Consider the following 16,340-nt stretch of genomic DNA (forward strand, 5'->3'; position numbering starts at 1 on the left):
TTGAGGGCTTTCCGAGCCCGTCAGTCGTGTCAAGAGGCTGCGCTGAGGGGGCTGCCAGCCTCGGGGCGGACGCTGGTACCCCACACCCTGGCTGAGTAGCTGGAGCTGAGGCAGCGCGAGGTATGTGGGTGTTTCAATGGTGTTTTGACAGCCAAGACCTGAATAATGCTAGCAACCACGGCTGTCGTGTCCTGCAGACGTGTCTGGGAGAGGAATAGAGCCGTTTCATGTTTCTTCCCTCATCCTTTCTCCTGCAGAGCCATGGAGGTCCCTGCGGGGCTGTCTGCAGGAGAGGAGGCCGCCGCCTCGCCCGCTGCCGCAGCTTCTCCCAGCCGGTCGCACCCCTCACCACCCATACAGATCGCCGTGCTGCAGGCGCAGGGCCTGGTAAGGTGCTTCTGAAAATGTCTCTCTGCTGGTTTCATCAATGACGCCAGAGCAATTCCATGTGCTGTGATCCCACTCAAGACCAGGTGTGAGGCAATAAGGCTGTAGGAAGGAGTGAGGATATCGAGATTCAGCGATGCCACGCCGTGGCTTCCCCCTGCCCACCCAGGGCTCGTTCACACAGGGTAGAGGCTTGTGATTCCCGTAGGTTGGGGAGCGCACCCGCTCAGCAGCAGCCCAGAGCTGTTGAAAGGTATCCCTCTGCCTTCTCTGCCCAGCTCTACAGCTCTACTCTGCCTGAAAGGAGGTTGCAGAGTGGGGGGTTGGTCTCTTCTCCGAGGTGACAAGTGATAGAAGAGAAAACAGCCTCAAGTTACACCAGGGGAGGTTTAGGTTGGATATTAGGAACAATTCCTTCACTGGAATGGGCTACCCGGAGAGGTGGTGGAGTCACCATCCCTGGGGAGATTTGAGAGATGTGTGGACGAGGCGCTTAGGGACATGGTTAGTGTTGGCATGGGCAGTGTTGGGTTAACGGTTGGACTTGATGATCTTAAAGGTCTTTTCCAGCCTGAAAGATTCTATGATTCTAATGATATGTAAATGGCAGCTTTCTGAAACAAAACACAGTGGAAATGTGTACCAGTGAGACAAATACCTCTAAAAAGATTTCACCTTGGACATAAAGCAGATTTTCATCCCAGCTACAGCAGTTTACATGGCACTGAAAACAACAGGGTGGCTCTCATTTTAAAAAAATGGTGGCTGCAGTGCCCTTACAGGGCAAGACTATGAGCTGGTCCCTTTCAAACCTTGACTGCTGTGGTTTCCATGTGCTGCGTGATGCACCCAGCTGCCCTTAAAGTCTTCTAGAGCAACTGGCGTTTAGGAGGGAATGTGGAGGAGAAGCTCAGCTACTGCTGCAAGCAGAAAAATGCAAATCCCTGCTTCTGCTGTAGCAGCAGACAAAGAAAACCCCAAAGCCAAACAAAACCAAAACACCTACCTGTTTGTTTTTTTGAGGCTTTTGCACTGCAGTATTTGAGTACCTCTCACACCAATAGATTAGCAAACAGCAGCTTAGGCGAGAAGTAAAAGGTAAGAGGAGGGAAAACAATTCTGAAAAGAATAGACGGGTGGAATGATTGCATCCGGAATGTTGCTTTGTGGTTCTGATTGCTCCATCTTAGAAAAGGCTGTGGCAAATGGAGAGAGGGTTACAAAAGTGCAATAATAAGAACAACAATATGAAAAAAAATATAGCTATAAGAAGTGCAGAATCTTCTTAATTAGAGGTGATGTAGAAAAGGATGACAGAGGAGTCTAGGATAATTAATGGTACAGAGAAAGGTTAATTGGATTCTTCTGGTTAGCTGTTCATAGAATATATGCTCAAGCAGACAGTCAGAAGGTCTGAAAATTAAAACCAAGTGAATGAAATCTCTTTGTGCAAAAGCCAATATGGAACTAATTACCCCAGTGACATGGCAAGAGGGAGCTGAGGGAGGGGCCCATGGCAATTAGGCATCCCTGTGGCTCAGGACTAAAGAAAAGCTGGGTTTGGGTACAATGGTCTTCATGTTCAGGGCAGTGGCTGCTCTTCCCTGGATGGAGAAGGGTTTCTTCTGCGGGGAGGCTCGTCGGTAGCTGCCTGTCTCAGTGCCGCTGCTGTGGAGGTGCTGCCTGAGCATGCAGATCCCAGCTGCAACATGCTGTACTGCTGCCATCCCTGTTCACCCGTGTTTAAGCCCCTCTGCGGAGGTTTAAAATTCGAACGTCCTAATTTCTGCTGGAGGCAAGTGGTTTGAAGCTGCTGCTGGAGCCCTTCTTTGATTTCAGGACCTTCTCCAGCCACACAATATACACAAGTGCCCTGTGAGTTCAGCCACACAGCTCAGGAGCTACTTTCTTAGGAGACAACAAAAGTCTCCAGATTCCTGGAAGCACAAAAATACCAATGGAGTATTTTTGGATTAGCTTTAGATTTGTCTTTCATTGACTTTCCTGGGGTGAAGTCTGGACCTCTCCATCTCCCCTGCCCTTCCAGCAGCAGGTGTTGGTAATCCTTGTGGCATCACAGCATGGTGGAGCAGGAAATTTCCCTCCTAGAGACAGGGAAGGGTGAGGTCTCAGCACGGCCAAGCTCTGCTCCTCTTCCTCGTTGCTGTAGCGGAACAGCCGAAGACCCCACCAGTGAACCCTGTCCTGGGCACTGATCTGAGCTGCCTCACTGAGGCAACTTTGATCATGGGCCTGTTGCTGCAGCGTCAGCTGCTTCATCTGCTGTTTGTTTGACAGAAAAGTCTCAAAAGCGATGTGTCAGTTACTTTGGTGCGTGTGGAGTACAACGGAGCCATCTTGGGAGACTCCTCCAGGGCTGATGTCTTGCCAAACGGGACAGCAAACTATAATTTCATGGCCAGCTTTGAGTGCAGCTCCAATGGGCCCAACTCCTTGGATGACATTGCACAAAACCCTGTGCTCTGTAAGTACCTGATGCTGAATCTCCCTCCTTGGAGGTGGGTGGTGTCAGCTGCTCCGCTCTGCTTGCCTGCTGCAGGAGTCAGTCGCTCAAGAATAGCCCTTCTGAGGCAACGGTGGGGGGGCTTGGCACTTCTGTGCCCTTCTCTGCCAGCTGGAAGAGTCCCCTTTCATGCTGGTCTGTGCTCCTTGGCTGCGGTGCTCTTGTCGGCCTTGGGAGATGAAGTAGGAGTGTGTGCCGGAGCTGACACGGACCCACTGCTGGGTCTGAGCTGTCTGAGAAACTCTGCCAGCTCCTCTCTCTTCATCTTTCTAGTGACAGTGATAGAAGTGTGTCAAAGGGAGAAGAGGCAGAAGGAGAAGACTCTGCCTCTTGGCCAAGCTGTGGTGGACCTTCTGCCTCTGCTGCAAGGTACAGCATTGAATTCCACAGCCTCAATAACCACTTCTTACTCCCTGATGCTTTTTGGTCTTTGCCTATGGAGCCCATAACTTACCTCCTTTCAACAAAACACCCTTCATGGTGTCTGTAGAAAGCTGGGTCTGAGGGACAATACCAGTAGCTCACCTTAGGAGTTAAGCCGTGATTTCTCTACAGAGGGTCTCGCTTCATGCTGTTCCATTCCTGTTTCTTCCCAGGACAGTGCTCATTTAAGGTCTTGGCTCCTTTGTATGCAGTGCCCACCTCGCCATTAGAGAACCTTCAGCCGGAGGCCAAGGTATGTGGAATTTGGAACTGTTCCTTCACTCATTCGTCCCTCTGCTGCTTTTTAATGGGAAGGCGAGCGTGACTCAGCTGCCAGGCTCATCTCGGATGTGTTACAGCCCTATACGTTACAAGCTTGGAGGCCTTTCCTACTCCCATTGACGTCTGTCCCTCGTTGCCTGTGATAGGTGAGGTCGTGCTAGGAAATGCTAATGTGTGCAGCTACCAAATTGCTCTGGAAAAAAATAAGATAGAAAGCACAGTGCTGAAAAATCAGACAAAGGCAGGATTACCTGCCCAACTTTATTAGTCTTCCTTTCTGTGGATAAAATGCCTGAGTCTGTTATTGTACAAGGTCTGACTGCCTTTCCTGCGAGGTCCTTATTCATTCAGCCTGTTGAAAAGCACCCAGTGACTAGAGCAGGGAATGAAGTACGAGACTGGGGAAATGTGTCTAATTTTGCTCCCGAGTCTGCCTGCAGTTAGCACTGCGAGTGAACTGGAGGGGCGGGTACTGCATTCACTTTTCTCTATTTAAGAGGTGTAAGAAAGGCAGGGGGGTGCCCATTAGAGATAATGAGAGAGATAAGAAATGCTGACCAGCTGTTTTTTCATTGCACACCATCCATCCGGGTAATTAAAGACTGTACACAGCGCATGGAATCAAAATGTGGCCCTAGCTTTGGCATGCTCTGAATCACCAGGGGAAAATCATTATTTTCCATCCCTGATGTTCTTTCTCTATGACTCATTTTAGGAGACCCTGACCCTTTCTCCCTGGCTCATTTTATGAGAACCTTGGGGCATATGCCATGCCTCAAGCAGGCTGCTGTTTAAACAAACAAGTATCACAATTCAGACAAATTGATCATGAAATGCCTTTCCCGTGCTGCTCTATTTTCTTTTACATCTGAGGTGAGGTGTAAGATCACATTATACATTCTGGCCTTGGGTTTCTGCTTGCTTTTCCCTCAAGAGCAGGAGACTTATAATTGTCTAGTTACTGGCTCTGCTTTATCCTTGTCTCACAGGGTGGCCTTGAAGTGACAGTGTGCACCGAAGAGCCCCTGCTTTCTGCAACGCAGCTTTCACATGGAAACCTCCTGAGCGTCACACTGGAGGCAGCTTACTCTGTCCCTGAGGCGTTTGCTCCCACCGGACCCCTGCAGAACTACATGGCTTGCTTGCAAGTACCTGGAGCTGGGAAGGTGAGGATTGGTCCAGGCAATTGGTCCAGGCATGGTGAGAGGGGTTTTGGCTGCTACAAAGTGGATTGTTCTCCCACACTACGCACCGTGGAAAAAGTGTCCAGGCCTGTGGGATGTACAGCAGTGTTTCTTGCGAGTGCTCAGGGCCTCTGTGGCACGTTGTCTTCCTTTAACACAAAGAAAGGTCTGCTCGGCAAAGTTTGGATTGAAATTGGCAGGGTTTTTTCTACGTGGCTATTTATTTTTTCTCCATTCTTTGTATGTGTGTGGTGGGGTGTGTTTTCCAAGCCAGGCCCCTGCACTGCTGCTTTGCTTTCTTAAACCCAGCTCGGATCAGCTGGCACTTGCTCCTCCTCATGTTGGAAATGCAAATCCTTTCATTCTCATGTCTCTCTAGAAGGAATTCCCCTTGCTCTTCAAGAATGGCATCCTGAAGCTGGCCGGTGAAAAAGAGCCATTACCCCGGCCCAAAAAATGGTCCCTTGCTAACGTCATGGCTCCTGGTGCCCTGAGCATACCCAACTCCTTCATTGTTGGTGGGCCCTATGAGGATGAGGATGGGGAGCTCAACAAAAGAGAGGTGAGGGAGGACTGGCAGTGTCATGGCTGGAAGAGAGCCAGTAGGTCCCACTGAAGGGACTGAGAGAGACTTGCAGAGACTCGGTATGGGAGGAGGGGAGGAAGGTGGGTGGTTGGTCCTGTGTGCAGTGTCCACACACGGAGGTGGCTTCCCTGGGACAGTGACGTGCTGACTCAATGCAGGAGAGTTCCTCACGTGTGACAAGCCTGGTCTCCAGTAAGCTGCCTACTCCCGAGCTGGGAGTTGTATTATCTCCTTGTGAGCCAGACTCTTCAAACTGATGAAGGGAGGGCTGCTAGCTTACTCTGCTAGGATGGGCTGGGTACAGTGAATTGGACACCTCTCCGACTCATGTGCTCTCCCAGGGAATATTTCTGGGGGGTGATGCAGGCTGTAGAGATTGCTGTCCTGCCTCTGACCCCATGCTGTTTCTCCCAGGACAGGGAGTTTAGGATCCAAGCAGAAGGCATGCAGAGAATCGTATGGGACATGGAAAAGCGCTGTTACCTGGATCCCACTGCGGTCGTCATGTAAGGGGCCTGAGAACCTCCCTTCCAGCACACAGCGGTGGGAAGAAAGCCCGTTAAAATGCCCTCAGCTGAGTGACTGTCTCAGGCAGGGGAGCAGCAACATCCAGGTGCTCTCAGACCTCTTATGTGGTCAAATCACGGCTCGCTCTCACCGCCTGTGGCTGTGATGGCTGGCTGTGGCTGTGATGGCTGTCTGTGGCTAAAGGTGTTCACACGAGCAAGGCAGCAGCTAACTGCCTTCAGTTGCTGGCAGAAGCTTAGTTCTGCTGTGGTGGGAGATGGTGAATTGGCTGTAGTGGCTGCCTCCAGGCTGTAAATGCTTGCTCATGCTGCCAGCAACTGGAGCTGGTGACTGCTCCCTCCATGGTTTGAAGGAAGGGACAGTAGAGTTATGGTGAGCAGACATGGAGTAGGGTGGCTCACACAGCTCCCTCTGAGCTGCTAATTAAGTTTTGCTGAATTCCCAATACATAGAAATCCTTTCACTCCATGTGGGCACCCTTCATTTGCCTTTATGTTGCATAAACGTTACCTTTAGGAGCTCCAGATATGCTCAAGATCAGGATAAATATCCCATTTCTCTTGGAGTCCTGCTAGGTTCTTGGCCTCAGCTGCATCATGGCTCTGAGTTTCACAGCCAAATTACTCCTCGTGTGTGGAAATACTCCCTTCTATCTGCTTTGATTTTTTAAAAAATCTCTTTTCCCCTGCACTTTCATCAGCCTGCCTGCTGCTTTCAGAGTTAGCAGGCACGCTGAATGGGAGCTCAGAGTCTGCTTGCTCAGTGCAATTCAGGATTTATACCAAAGTTGATCATGTTCCTTCTTAAGTAATCAGGGGAGAGAGAAAACCTAAGGTGTTGCTCTCAGTCGTTTTATAGCTGGTTGTGCTATAAATGCACGCAGCAGTGGCTGGAGAAGAAAATGTACCAAGCCTTGCCCCAAAGCACACATGGTCCAGTGGCCCGAGGGTGTTTGCTGTGGGTGTGGGTTGAAGCAGACCCACAGGGGGATGCTCTGTGGCTGCTGGGGCAGAAAGAAAGGCAGTGTAGCTTGCCAGGTTGGTTTCTGCATCTTCTCAGTGCCCTCCTTTGTATCCAGCCTACAGAATCGCATTGCGGAGTGCCAGTACTGGCCCGTGGAGGTCTGCAGGATGGCTGTGGCCTCACCCAGCAAAGGGAAAACTAGCAAAGCTGACAAGGTAAAAGTGGGGAGGGATCTGTTGTTCATTGTGTTATTGAGCATTTTCCTTTCAGTATCTTTGTAATTCCAAACCCAGCCTTGAACCAGCCAAAGCGAGTCAGAGAGCTAGAGGCTTTGTAAGGGGATTAATTGGCCTTGTAGAGCTGTTAAATAGACAAAGGATAATATTTTTTCTGTAGAGCATACAGACCTCTCACTGACAGTGTGATGGCTTGGTGGAAAGGGGTCAGGGAGAGGGGGCTTTTTGAGACTTGAGGTAACTCACTGAGCTTATCTTTGGCCAATGGGTTGTGGAGCATCGCGAAGAAATTCATGCCTTCTTTCTCTGGATGTAAATTATGCTTTTGCACATAAACTGTGGGGGTTTAACAAAGAAACAGGCCCTTAGCTAATGGTTCTGTTCCTGGCTGATCATGTGAGAGCTTGTAATCTGTTCCAGCTCTCAAGTTGGTGTAAATCTCTTTCCGTGTTCATTGGTGCCAGGATTTTGCAGCTCTGAGAGAGATCCTGCTCCCTTACCCTCACCACTCTGCTGCTGGCCCAGGCTCTCAGACCTCCTTAGCTACCTGATTTCTGTCAGACCTGGGATGCACAGCTCTGCTGGGGTTGCTTGGATTTCTAACCACACAGCTGGTAAATTTGCAGCTGTACCTCAAAAAGACTGTCCTGAGGAGTGGCACAGTGTGGGCATTAGAGAGAAAAGCCGCCCTGCAGGGATTGGAATAAAATTGATATTCTACATATCGAATGACTCCAGTGTTTTTGTCCAGGTTGTCTCGGCGCTGTGCCAGTGACAGAGAGCCACTGGCTCATCAGGTGCACCAGTTTGCTGTGCAGCCTTTTAATGGGATTGGTGACCTTGTTCCCTTACAGAGAATTAACAGTCCGTTTAGTATCTCAGTCCCTTGCTCTGTGCTTCTAGGGAGATGAGGACAAGCAGATTTTCTTCCATGGCGTGGCCTATGTCAACATGCTGCCTTTGCTGTGTCCTGGTGTGAAACGGATCCGAGGCGCTTTTCGTGTCTTCTCCTACCAAGACAGCGAGGTGTTCGAGAAGGTGAGAGCAGGCCAGCCAGCCAGGCTCCACTCCGGCACTGCAGCCGTGTTTGCACGGAGTAGAGTTGAGAGCAGGCAGTATGTGGGCAGCGTGGTATTTGGGAGCAGGCAGCACGGACAGCATGGTACTGGGAGGCTGGATCTGAAACTTCGCTGCCCTTCTAATGATGGAGAAAAATAACGAGACAAGCTTTTAGGTGGAGACTTCTCAAAGGCGTGTGTGAACAGGTTTGGGGGCTGAAAGAGACACTCAACCTCCACACCCTTTTCTGCCAGCAGCTGTGCAGGGACAGCTGTAAGAACGCCCCGCACTCCCCAGTCTGGAACACGGGCAAATGAACTGCATTGCTGGGAAGAGCAAACAGAGGCTTTAAAAGGATAGCGTTACCCCAGGCAACAACCAAAAAAGCTGTCACTGGAGCTCTTTCAGCTGTAGCTCACGGAGGTTTATTTGTCTTTGTGTTTCTCCCCCCTCTGTTACTAAGAGTGACAGTTACATCTCCATTTTCCCACAGTACTCCAGGAACAGACCTGAGCTTGTTTCAGTAGGGCAGATGCACAGCCTGGTTTTTCTGCCCATGTCTCCTGGGTGAATTCCAGCCCTTCTCCCTGTCTCCATGCTTCTGCTGGCTGTGGCAAAGCAGGACTAGGCACACAGCTCTTGGCTGGTCTCTGCTTTGCAGTCATGGATATTGGCTCTTAGCTGCATGGTACTCCTGGTCCTGTAGCATTTACCTGTCACAAGTGACACCTGCTCTCTCTGCCATTCTTATTTTCTGGTTTTGTGGATGCTTTGGGATGCTCCTCGGCCTTGGTTTAGTTGGTCTTGGTACAGCTGCTCCATCTCCTCCCCAGCATCCCCTCAGTTCTTGCTAGCCCATATTGTGGTGAATGCTGGGAGGGAGCTCCTGTCTAGGCGGTAGAGCAGTATGTAAACAATCTGAAAAACATGATCCTTGCGAATCACTGACATGTGTCAGGGAAGCTGCTTCACACCAGAAGATGAGCTGGGAGCTGAGAGTCACTGCAGGGCAGTTGGAGGCATCCAAAAGATTGCAGAGCAGACTTGGTGCGGGTAGCCAGATTCATCTAACGGTCCACATCACCTGGAAGTCATAGCTATGAAGCAGGTCCAGGATTGAGCCAGGAATTCAGGCAGGGGGGTCAGGATCCAGCACATCTACCTTGTAGGTCAGCAAGAATCAAGTGCCAGCCCCTTAGTGAAAATGCAGCTCTGGGGAGGAGGAGGAGGAGGGAGACCTTACTGAGACTTTCTCAGGCAGCTTGTTATATAATCTAACCTGAAGCTTCAGGGCTATACGGTGTCAGAGCTGGCCTTGAGCACCGGCAGCTAAACTCCTAGGAGGGGAGGATGAGGTTGCATAGCTGCTTAACCATTTAAGAACCTGACGATGCGTTTTGTGATGTGAGACGTTAAGGCAAAGGGGTGGGGAAGCCTAGTTTGTTCCTTGATTCCTTCTGTTCCCTCTGTTTTTCAGACTAAAAGTCAGCGCAGTGTTTTCTGGGATCTCAGGTCACAGCTCAGTCAGACTAAGGAAGAGCTGTGGAGCCCAGGAATCAGTACTCACCTTTCCAGAGTCATTCCCAGCAAGAATCAGAAGGAAGATAAAGAGAAAATCACCAAAGATAAGGATTCCATCAGAAGGGTAAGGTCTCGAGAGGCATGTTCCAACATGGTTTCTCCATTTCCACATCAGAGTTAGCTGGGGCCTGCAGAAACTAGGGGTTGGTGCTGTGTTTTCTCAGCCAGCTAAGATACACTCATTATCTTGGAATTCTAGAACATGCTGCCTGAACAAATGTACAGCTCCTGTCCTGAATTTGTGAAGGTGTGAGGTTTGCTGAACCTGAAACAAGAGACGTCTTGTCTTTTCCTTCAATAGATGTCCAATGCGCCCAAAATCCAGTTGTCAGACACCAGTGAGGAAGCTGAAAATGTCACATATCCCAGTCTTGATGGACAGGTAATTATGTGTCTCCAGAGAGAAGGAAAAACTGTCAGACCATCACAGAGCTGCTGTCTCACACCTCTCACGCAATTAAATGCTTCAAGAGTGAGTTGGACAAGGGATGTTTTATATAGTGGAGTTCTTCCAGTGATGTCCAGCTGGAGGACAGCCTAGCACTGGGCTAGAAGGCCTCTATGATTGATTAGGTGTTTATTTAGAAGGGTTCCTTCCTGGTTTGGTTTCTTCCTCAAAACATCTGGAATGCCTATTCATTCTGCAAGCAGATTGGTTATCTTTCTCCTTTTTACCCAGACTGGTTTCTTGAGCCGAATTTGGCTGCTGTAAATCATTCTGAGGGCAGGTTATAAGACAAGCTGCATCTCTGCAGTTTGAAGAGGATTTGCTGAAGATGTGTAGCTGTGTGCTCAGTCTTTCATCATGCCAGTAATGGCTCTAGACAGCATGACATTGAGAGAGCAATGTTTATCTTCACAGCAGTACGTTGAAGCAGGGACGTTCCTGGTGACGGAGATAAAGCTGGACAAGGCCTTGGTACCCAAGCGATTGCGAGAGGAGCTCACTGGACGGTGCGTAAGGTCGTGCTGTAACTCTGGGGCTGTCAGCTCGTTTCTGCAGGATGGAAACAGGGCTGTACAGCAAGCCACCCCCTTGGAGTGCTCTGTAAGGACCAGCTGAGGGGCTGAGCCAAAGCCCGCTGCAATCAGAGGGAGGATTTGGCCAGACTGCTTAAGAGATGGCATCTGGTGTGTTGGGAAAACATTTGCATTCATCCGAGCTGGCATCTCCCTGCCATTCCTCTCACAAAGAGAGACACCAGAGCAGCACAGCCGTGTCTGCATTCCCATCCGGGCTTTGTTTCCCGTTAATCCCCAAGAGCTTGCCTCTTGCTCATGATGCTGCTTGGTCAGGACTGGCCACCAGCGTGGGCTGCCCTTGGTAGCTTGGCTGTAACTTCAATTTAGCATTCTGTCATTTTATCCTTTTCGGAAGTTTTCTCACAATCTTCTACCCATTCCTCAGCTCTTACACGTCTGTTCACCTCGTTCTGCTGTAAAGCTGCTCTCTCCTGTCTGCTGCTTTGGGTCTTCCACGGTCTGTTTGGTTGAGGCAGTGTCTTCCTGGCAGTTTCTTCCTGTCCAGAGCAGTAGCCCTGCTGTGTTACAGTCTAGGAAAGGCCAGCCTGTAGAATTTATTGAATAAAACAGAAAATGCAGCAAGTGAGTAAAGTATAACAAGTGCAGTATGTCTCAAACAGAAATATGAGCAGCTCCATTCTTTGATGGGAAAGTGTGAGTGTTGTCTTGTGTGCTGCCTGCTGTCTTTGAGGAAGGTGAACACACCACCCCCACCCGCCCTCACCTTTACAATAGGCCTTCTCCTGGCCCTTTTTATACCATTTCTACTCTACTGCAACTTGTGTGAATTCACTGTAGTTCCTCCTTGTTCACCTGCCATGTGCAGCTGCAGATGTCAGGCCTGAAAAACCAGCCCTCCCGAGTCGTGGGAAGGGCCCTGCCTTTGGGGGGGGTTCCATGTATGTGTGGTGTCCTGGCAGATGAGATCAGCAGAGAGGTTCTTTTTCTAAGGATGTTTAAATACATATCATGGTGGCAAACCACAGCGCTCTCTCTTGGGCTCCATCCAGAATTCTCTGTCAGCCTCCACTTGGCCCCCTCCGCTTGCTCGCTTTCCCCAGGTTGTTGGTGGTTTTCTTTTTCTCCTCTGAAAGCGAAGCAGTTTGGTTTTCATCTGTACCACTGGCGGAGGTAACACATCAGGGACGGTGCTGTCCTGAGGCCGGGCGAGGGTGGGACTGAACATGAGGGCTGCGCTACCCACTTGTTCAGGCTTTGCAGCTTCCCGAGGGGTGGTGACAGGTCTCTGCAGAGCAAGGGACCACTCAGGGCCACAGCACTTGGCCATACCACAGAGACTGCAAGAGGGGCTTGTGTGGGAGAAGTGACCAGGGCTCAGGGCCTGGGGAAGGTCTGTAAGCTGGCAGAACAGGTACAGGAGGGGTTTGTATTTGGTGGGGAATAAGCCATTTGATTTTCTTGTTGCAGGGATGTGACACCTTTGCTTTGGGGGCTGGATCGTGTTCTAAGGCCTAAACGTGTTTTGGTACCAGCAAGCAGGAAATCTTGGTTAAAATCCAATGAATGTAGGCTGTTTGGGCACCAAGGATTTTAACGCAATGTTAGTAAAAAATATGGTAATCGTAAGGGCTTTTGATCAGTGTTTGCAAGGTCATTGTAACTCTAGTAGTGGTACACACAGGGTTGGTCTGATGTTTAGGAGGCAACGTACGGCCAAGGGAGAAGGTGCCACAGCCACCCTGTGTGATGTTGGGAACTGATGGGTCAGGGCTTACGGTGATAAAATTCTTCAGAGCTCTCCTCAGGTTAGTACCTTTCTTACAGCTCTTCTGGCAGACCCAGGAGGCTGGGAGTGAAAGGAATAGCAGCTTGCTAAGATCTGCTTCTGTAGGAGAGTGGTTTTGATTGCTACCAATAACCAATGTTAACCCCACCTGCCGGGCTGAGCTTCTCTGACAGTGTTTGTGTGATGGGTATCGTGGTTTAACCTTGGCTAGCAATAAAGTACTACACAGCGGCTCACTCATCTCCTCCCCTCCTCCAGTGGAGGAGGAAGATCGGAGGAAACAGTCAAACCCAGTGAAAGTAGCAACGATATACATCTTCTCTAATCCCCGTGGATTGTAATCATCAGCAGGGAGTGAGGCAGCAGCTAGTTTTATCAAGACATTAGGAAGAGCTGCAAGTATTGAATGTAGGTGTCTGGTCTTTACAGTTCATTCTTGGTCTGAGACTCCAGTTTCCCCACCCTGCGTCCCTGTGAGGTGTCTCAGGGACACGGTGACAGGTTGGAGCCCTCGCACTACAGGCTGTCGTCGCCCAAGACAAGCTAGCGTTGGTGGTAGTGTGTCTGGATGACCCCTCCTGTCCTCTCATTGACAGGGTCAAGCAGATGATTCCTCCCCGCCCTTTGCTGCCTCCCCGGACCGAAGGAGCCAAGAAGGTATGTGCAGGAGCCTGTGGCTTTGTCACCACTCTGCCACCTCATCCTGCCCTCATCCCTCTCACACAGGAGAATCTTCATTCTCAGTCTGAGCCTCGCAGCAACAGGTAGATGAGGTTTGAATAGGAAATACACAGAAGAGAAAACTTCTGGATGTGTCATCTTCACAGTGGTATGCCTCAGGAGTCGTTCCTGGGCTGCATCACTCAAGTTCACAGCCCGTACAGAGGGGAGAGATGCAGCAAAGGCAGGGAAGGCAGCAGTGCGGGGGTGTTTGGAAGGAAATGGGATGCTGGGGAAAGGGGCTACCAGAACCTTATTTACCCCGTGCAGTCCAAACAGTTCCTTGCCTCAGACTAGCCCATGTGCTTCATCAGACCCCAAGACACCCAGAATGTTTGAGCACTTTAGTGTGTGCGACATCCTCAGGAAATGGTCTGAGAGCGCTGGCTCGTCTCCTGTGGATATAGGGCAGCCACCGAAGGAGAATGTCCTCAGGTTCCCCTGGCCGATGGCAGATTCAAATCAACAGTGAGGGAAGCAGCAGCATTTCAGTAACTGAGCCCAGTGCTGCTGCAGAATGGATTTGTGCTGGACTGTCTGGAGGGCACAGAGCGATACATTTTGATTATCACAGAGCATGGACACTTCCGCCACCGAGATTCTGGAGATCAGAGACTCTGCTGAAGAGGGCTGGCCCATGGGTTTCAATGGCTCCCAGCAATGGGAGATATTTTACTTACAGCCAATTATGCTGCTCGAGAAGAGACGACGACGACTGAAATACTGGGTTCTGATTCAAAAATATAGATGGAGCAATATCTAATTACGAAGGAGCTCTTTTGCGTTTACGTGTCGATATTTTCAGAGCCCTCAGGCATGGACAGGAAAGGATGCGTGACAGGCTAATTGAGACTTGAGTCAGGCGGAGTTTATGGGAGGCGTGGGCTCTGGCAGATAAAATACATTTCAAGGTTGATGGTGTGAGTTGTGAGGTTTGATTGTGTATTTCCTAGGCTGTGGAAGATTATCACAACCATGTCATGAGCATTGCCGTTGCCATCCTAAGGGAATACCATGAGCTCTTTGGGAAGCAGCTGCCTGACCAGGGAACGATAGACCACCCAACCCTGGAGGAACAGAAGCGTCAGCTCAACTGTAAGCTCAACAGCTCCGGGAAATATTTTGCTTTTAAGGAACAGCTAAAGGTAAAGAGCTCATTGTGCTTTTCGCTTCCCTACTTGTTTTGTCCTGGCAGTTTCTCAGTGAGAACTGCTGCTCCATGGTGGTAACACAGGGTGTTGTGTTGCTCCAGAATCCCTTCCTGCCACCCGGGGCTGTTGCAGTGGGCATGGGGAAGGACGAGTTTTCCCTCTAACAGAGCAGGCATCAAGCTGTGCTGGTCACACACCAGGAGAACCATTCTTGTTAAAGAGGGGAGACCCCAAAGCTGATTACCTCCATTTGCCCCATGCTCATAGCCTGTGGAAGGCAAAGCTGATGGCTCTTGCACGCTCACAGTCCACCCTGGCAGAAAGAGCAGATCCCCTCTCTCAGCTGGTTGGCCTTGGTCACACTCTGCCTAGAGACCCCCTCTCTGTGCCAGGGGGACCAGCCTTTCCCCATATTGTCCCTAAAGGTGTGTCAGGGAGAGCCGGGGCTGGGAGGTGGGAAAGGAATTCACTTCTACTTGCTTTTTTTACTTGTACCAGTGTTGGGTTGGATTTCTTCCTTGGAACTATGTTGGAGCTTTAAGCAAAATCAGTGTGTTCTGACTCTGATTATAGAGCTGGTGGGGGGTGCAGGGGGGACCTCCAACTGTCACATGTCTCCACAGTATGCTGTTGTGAAGATTGTGAGGGAGAAATACCTGAAGACCATGGCATTTGAGACCCAGGAGCAGTTCCAGGCATTTCTCAGTGAGCTCTACGTGTACCTTGTGGACCAGATGCACATCGCCCTGAACCAGGTAAGGAGAAGCCCTGACATATGTCCAGTCCACTGGGATGGGCTGGTGGTGGGGTGGCTGGTCTGTGCCCGCTGGACTCACCCGGGCAGAGCACAGGCCTTCCCCAGGAGCTGGGGTCACCAGTTACTGACACTACAGAGGAAGTTGGGACATGCTTTTGATCTAGGGCATGCTTCCACTTGTCACATCTGCAAATAATGGACATTACCCTGTCCCCTGTGACCTGGGAATGACAGGAAGGTGTCCTGCCACAAACAGGAGCCAGGCAGCTTGCCCTTCCAACCCGCCCAGCCTCAGCCGTACTGGGCTGTACTCAGCGCAGTGCTGGACTGGGGACTGCTGCTGTATTGGGATCACGTGAAACCATTCTAACCCAGGGCTAACACTCTGCCTCGCTCCCTACCAGCTACTGTCCGAGGAAGCTGCTTCCCCTGTCCCTCTGTCCCGCACGACCGAGGAGCAGCTCTGGCTTTTTGCTCGCGAAGCTGAAGTCAACAAGGACTACAAGCTGGCATCTCTCTACCACCAGCAGGTAGAGGAGCCCCTGTTCTTCCCTGCCCATTCTCTGGGTGTCTGGGCGGACAGCCAGCATGCCATCGTGGCGTGGGGCCTGTGTTGCTGACAGCTGAGCCATCCCTGACTGTTGTGTACAGAGGCCTGAGGTGAACGTGACAGGGATACTCAGGCTGGATGTGTGAGGGATTTTCTAGGGAGATGCTGCTCTCTGGAGGATGTGAGACAGAGCCTGGCCTAGCCAGGCCACTGAGGAATTCAGCCTCTAGGCCAGAGGAAATGGGATGAGCTGGTCGAAAAGTTGTGCTGGGGCAGCACTGGGGACATCAGGCTCTCTAGCAGGAAGCTGGGAGAAGGTCAGTTGAAGCTGGAGGTGAAGGAGGCTTAGAGACAGCCTAGCATGATCCCAGTTAAGGGAAACCCTACTTTGTGATAGACAAGGGCTTGGTTGTTGCTAAACAGGGCTGGGGTAGGCAGAGGAAAGCCGTGGTTGTTCCAGAGTTACCTACCAGTCCATTGTGCATGCTGAGCACGGTTGCAGCAGTCCTCTCTCCAGCGATGATCTCTTTCATCTAGAGGTTAGCTCAGGACCAGCACAACATCCAGTACTGGCTGGACTACGGGGCCTTCTGCCTCCTGCTTGAGGAAACAACCAAAGCCCAGGAGTGCTTCCGGCAG

The 16,340-nt window shown here is 50.7% G+C and overlaps 1 protein-coding gene across 1 annotated transcript in view; it reads left to right on the top strand.

Moving 5' to 3' along the window:
* Positions 1-257: 257 nt before the first annotated feature.
* Positions 258-16,340, top strand: part of CFAP70 (cilia and flagella associated protein 70) — a gene marked incomplete at both ends in the record, with an annotated part of 24,286 nt that continues 8,203 nt past the window's right edge. The window contains 17 exons of the mRNA XM_010161895.1: positions 258-387; positions 2,686-2,872; positions 3,185-3,280; positions 3,508-3,587; positions 4,606-4,782; positions 5,180-5,362; positions 5,801-5,892; positions 6,993-7,092; positions 8,017-8,151; positions 9,650-9,817; positions 10,055-10,135; positions 10,616-10,707; positions 13,120-13,180; positions 14,197-14,388; positions 15,018-15,149; positions 15,556-15,681; positions 16,239-16,340. The exon at positions 16,239-16,340 is cut by the window's right edge and continues 1 nt beyond it. Of these exons, the coding sequence (XP_010160197.1) occupies positions 258-387; positions 2,686-2,872; positions 3,185-3,280; positions 3,508-3,587; positions 4,606-4,782; positions 5,180-5,362; positions 5,801-5,892; positions 6,993-7,092; positions 8,017-8,151; positions 9,650-9,817; positions 10,055-10,135; positions 10,616-10,707; positions 13,120-13,180; positions 14,197-14,388; positions 15,018-15,149; positions 15,556-15,681; positions 16,239-16,340 (2,134 nt within the window). The remainder of the gene's footprint in view (positions 388-2,685; positions 2,873-3,184; positions 3,281-3,507; positions 3,588-4,605; positions 4,783-5,179; positions 5,363-5,800; positions 5,893-6,992; positions 7,093-8,016; positions 8,152-9,649; positions 9,818-10,054; positions 10,136-10,615; positions 10,708-13,119; positions 13,181-14,196; positions 14,389-15,017; positions 15,150-15,555; positions 15,682-16,238) is intronic.

This window comes from Eurypyga helias, unplaced genomic scaffold, assembly GCF_000690775.1.
Source record: "Eurypyga helias isolate BGI_N326 unplaced genomic scaffold, ASM69077v1 scaffold7192, whole genome shotgun sequence".
NCBI classification, from domain to species: domain Eukaryota; kingdom Metazoa; phylum Chordata; class Aves; order Eurypygiformes; family Eurypygidae; genus Eurypyga; species Eurypyga helias.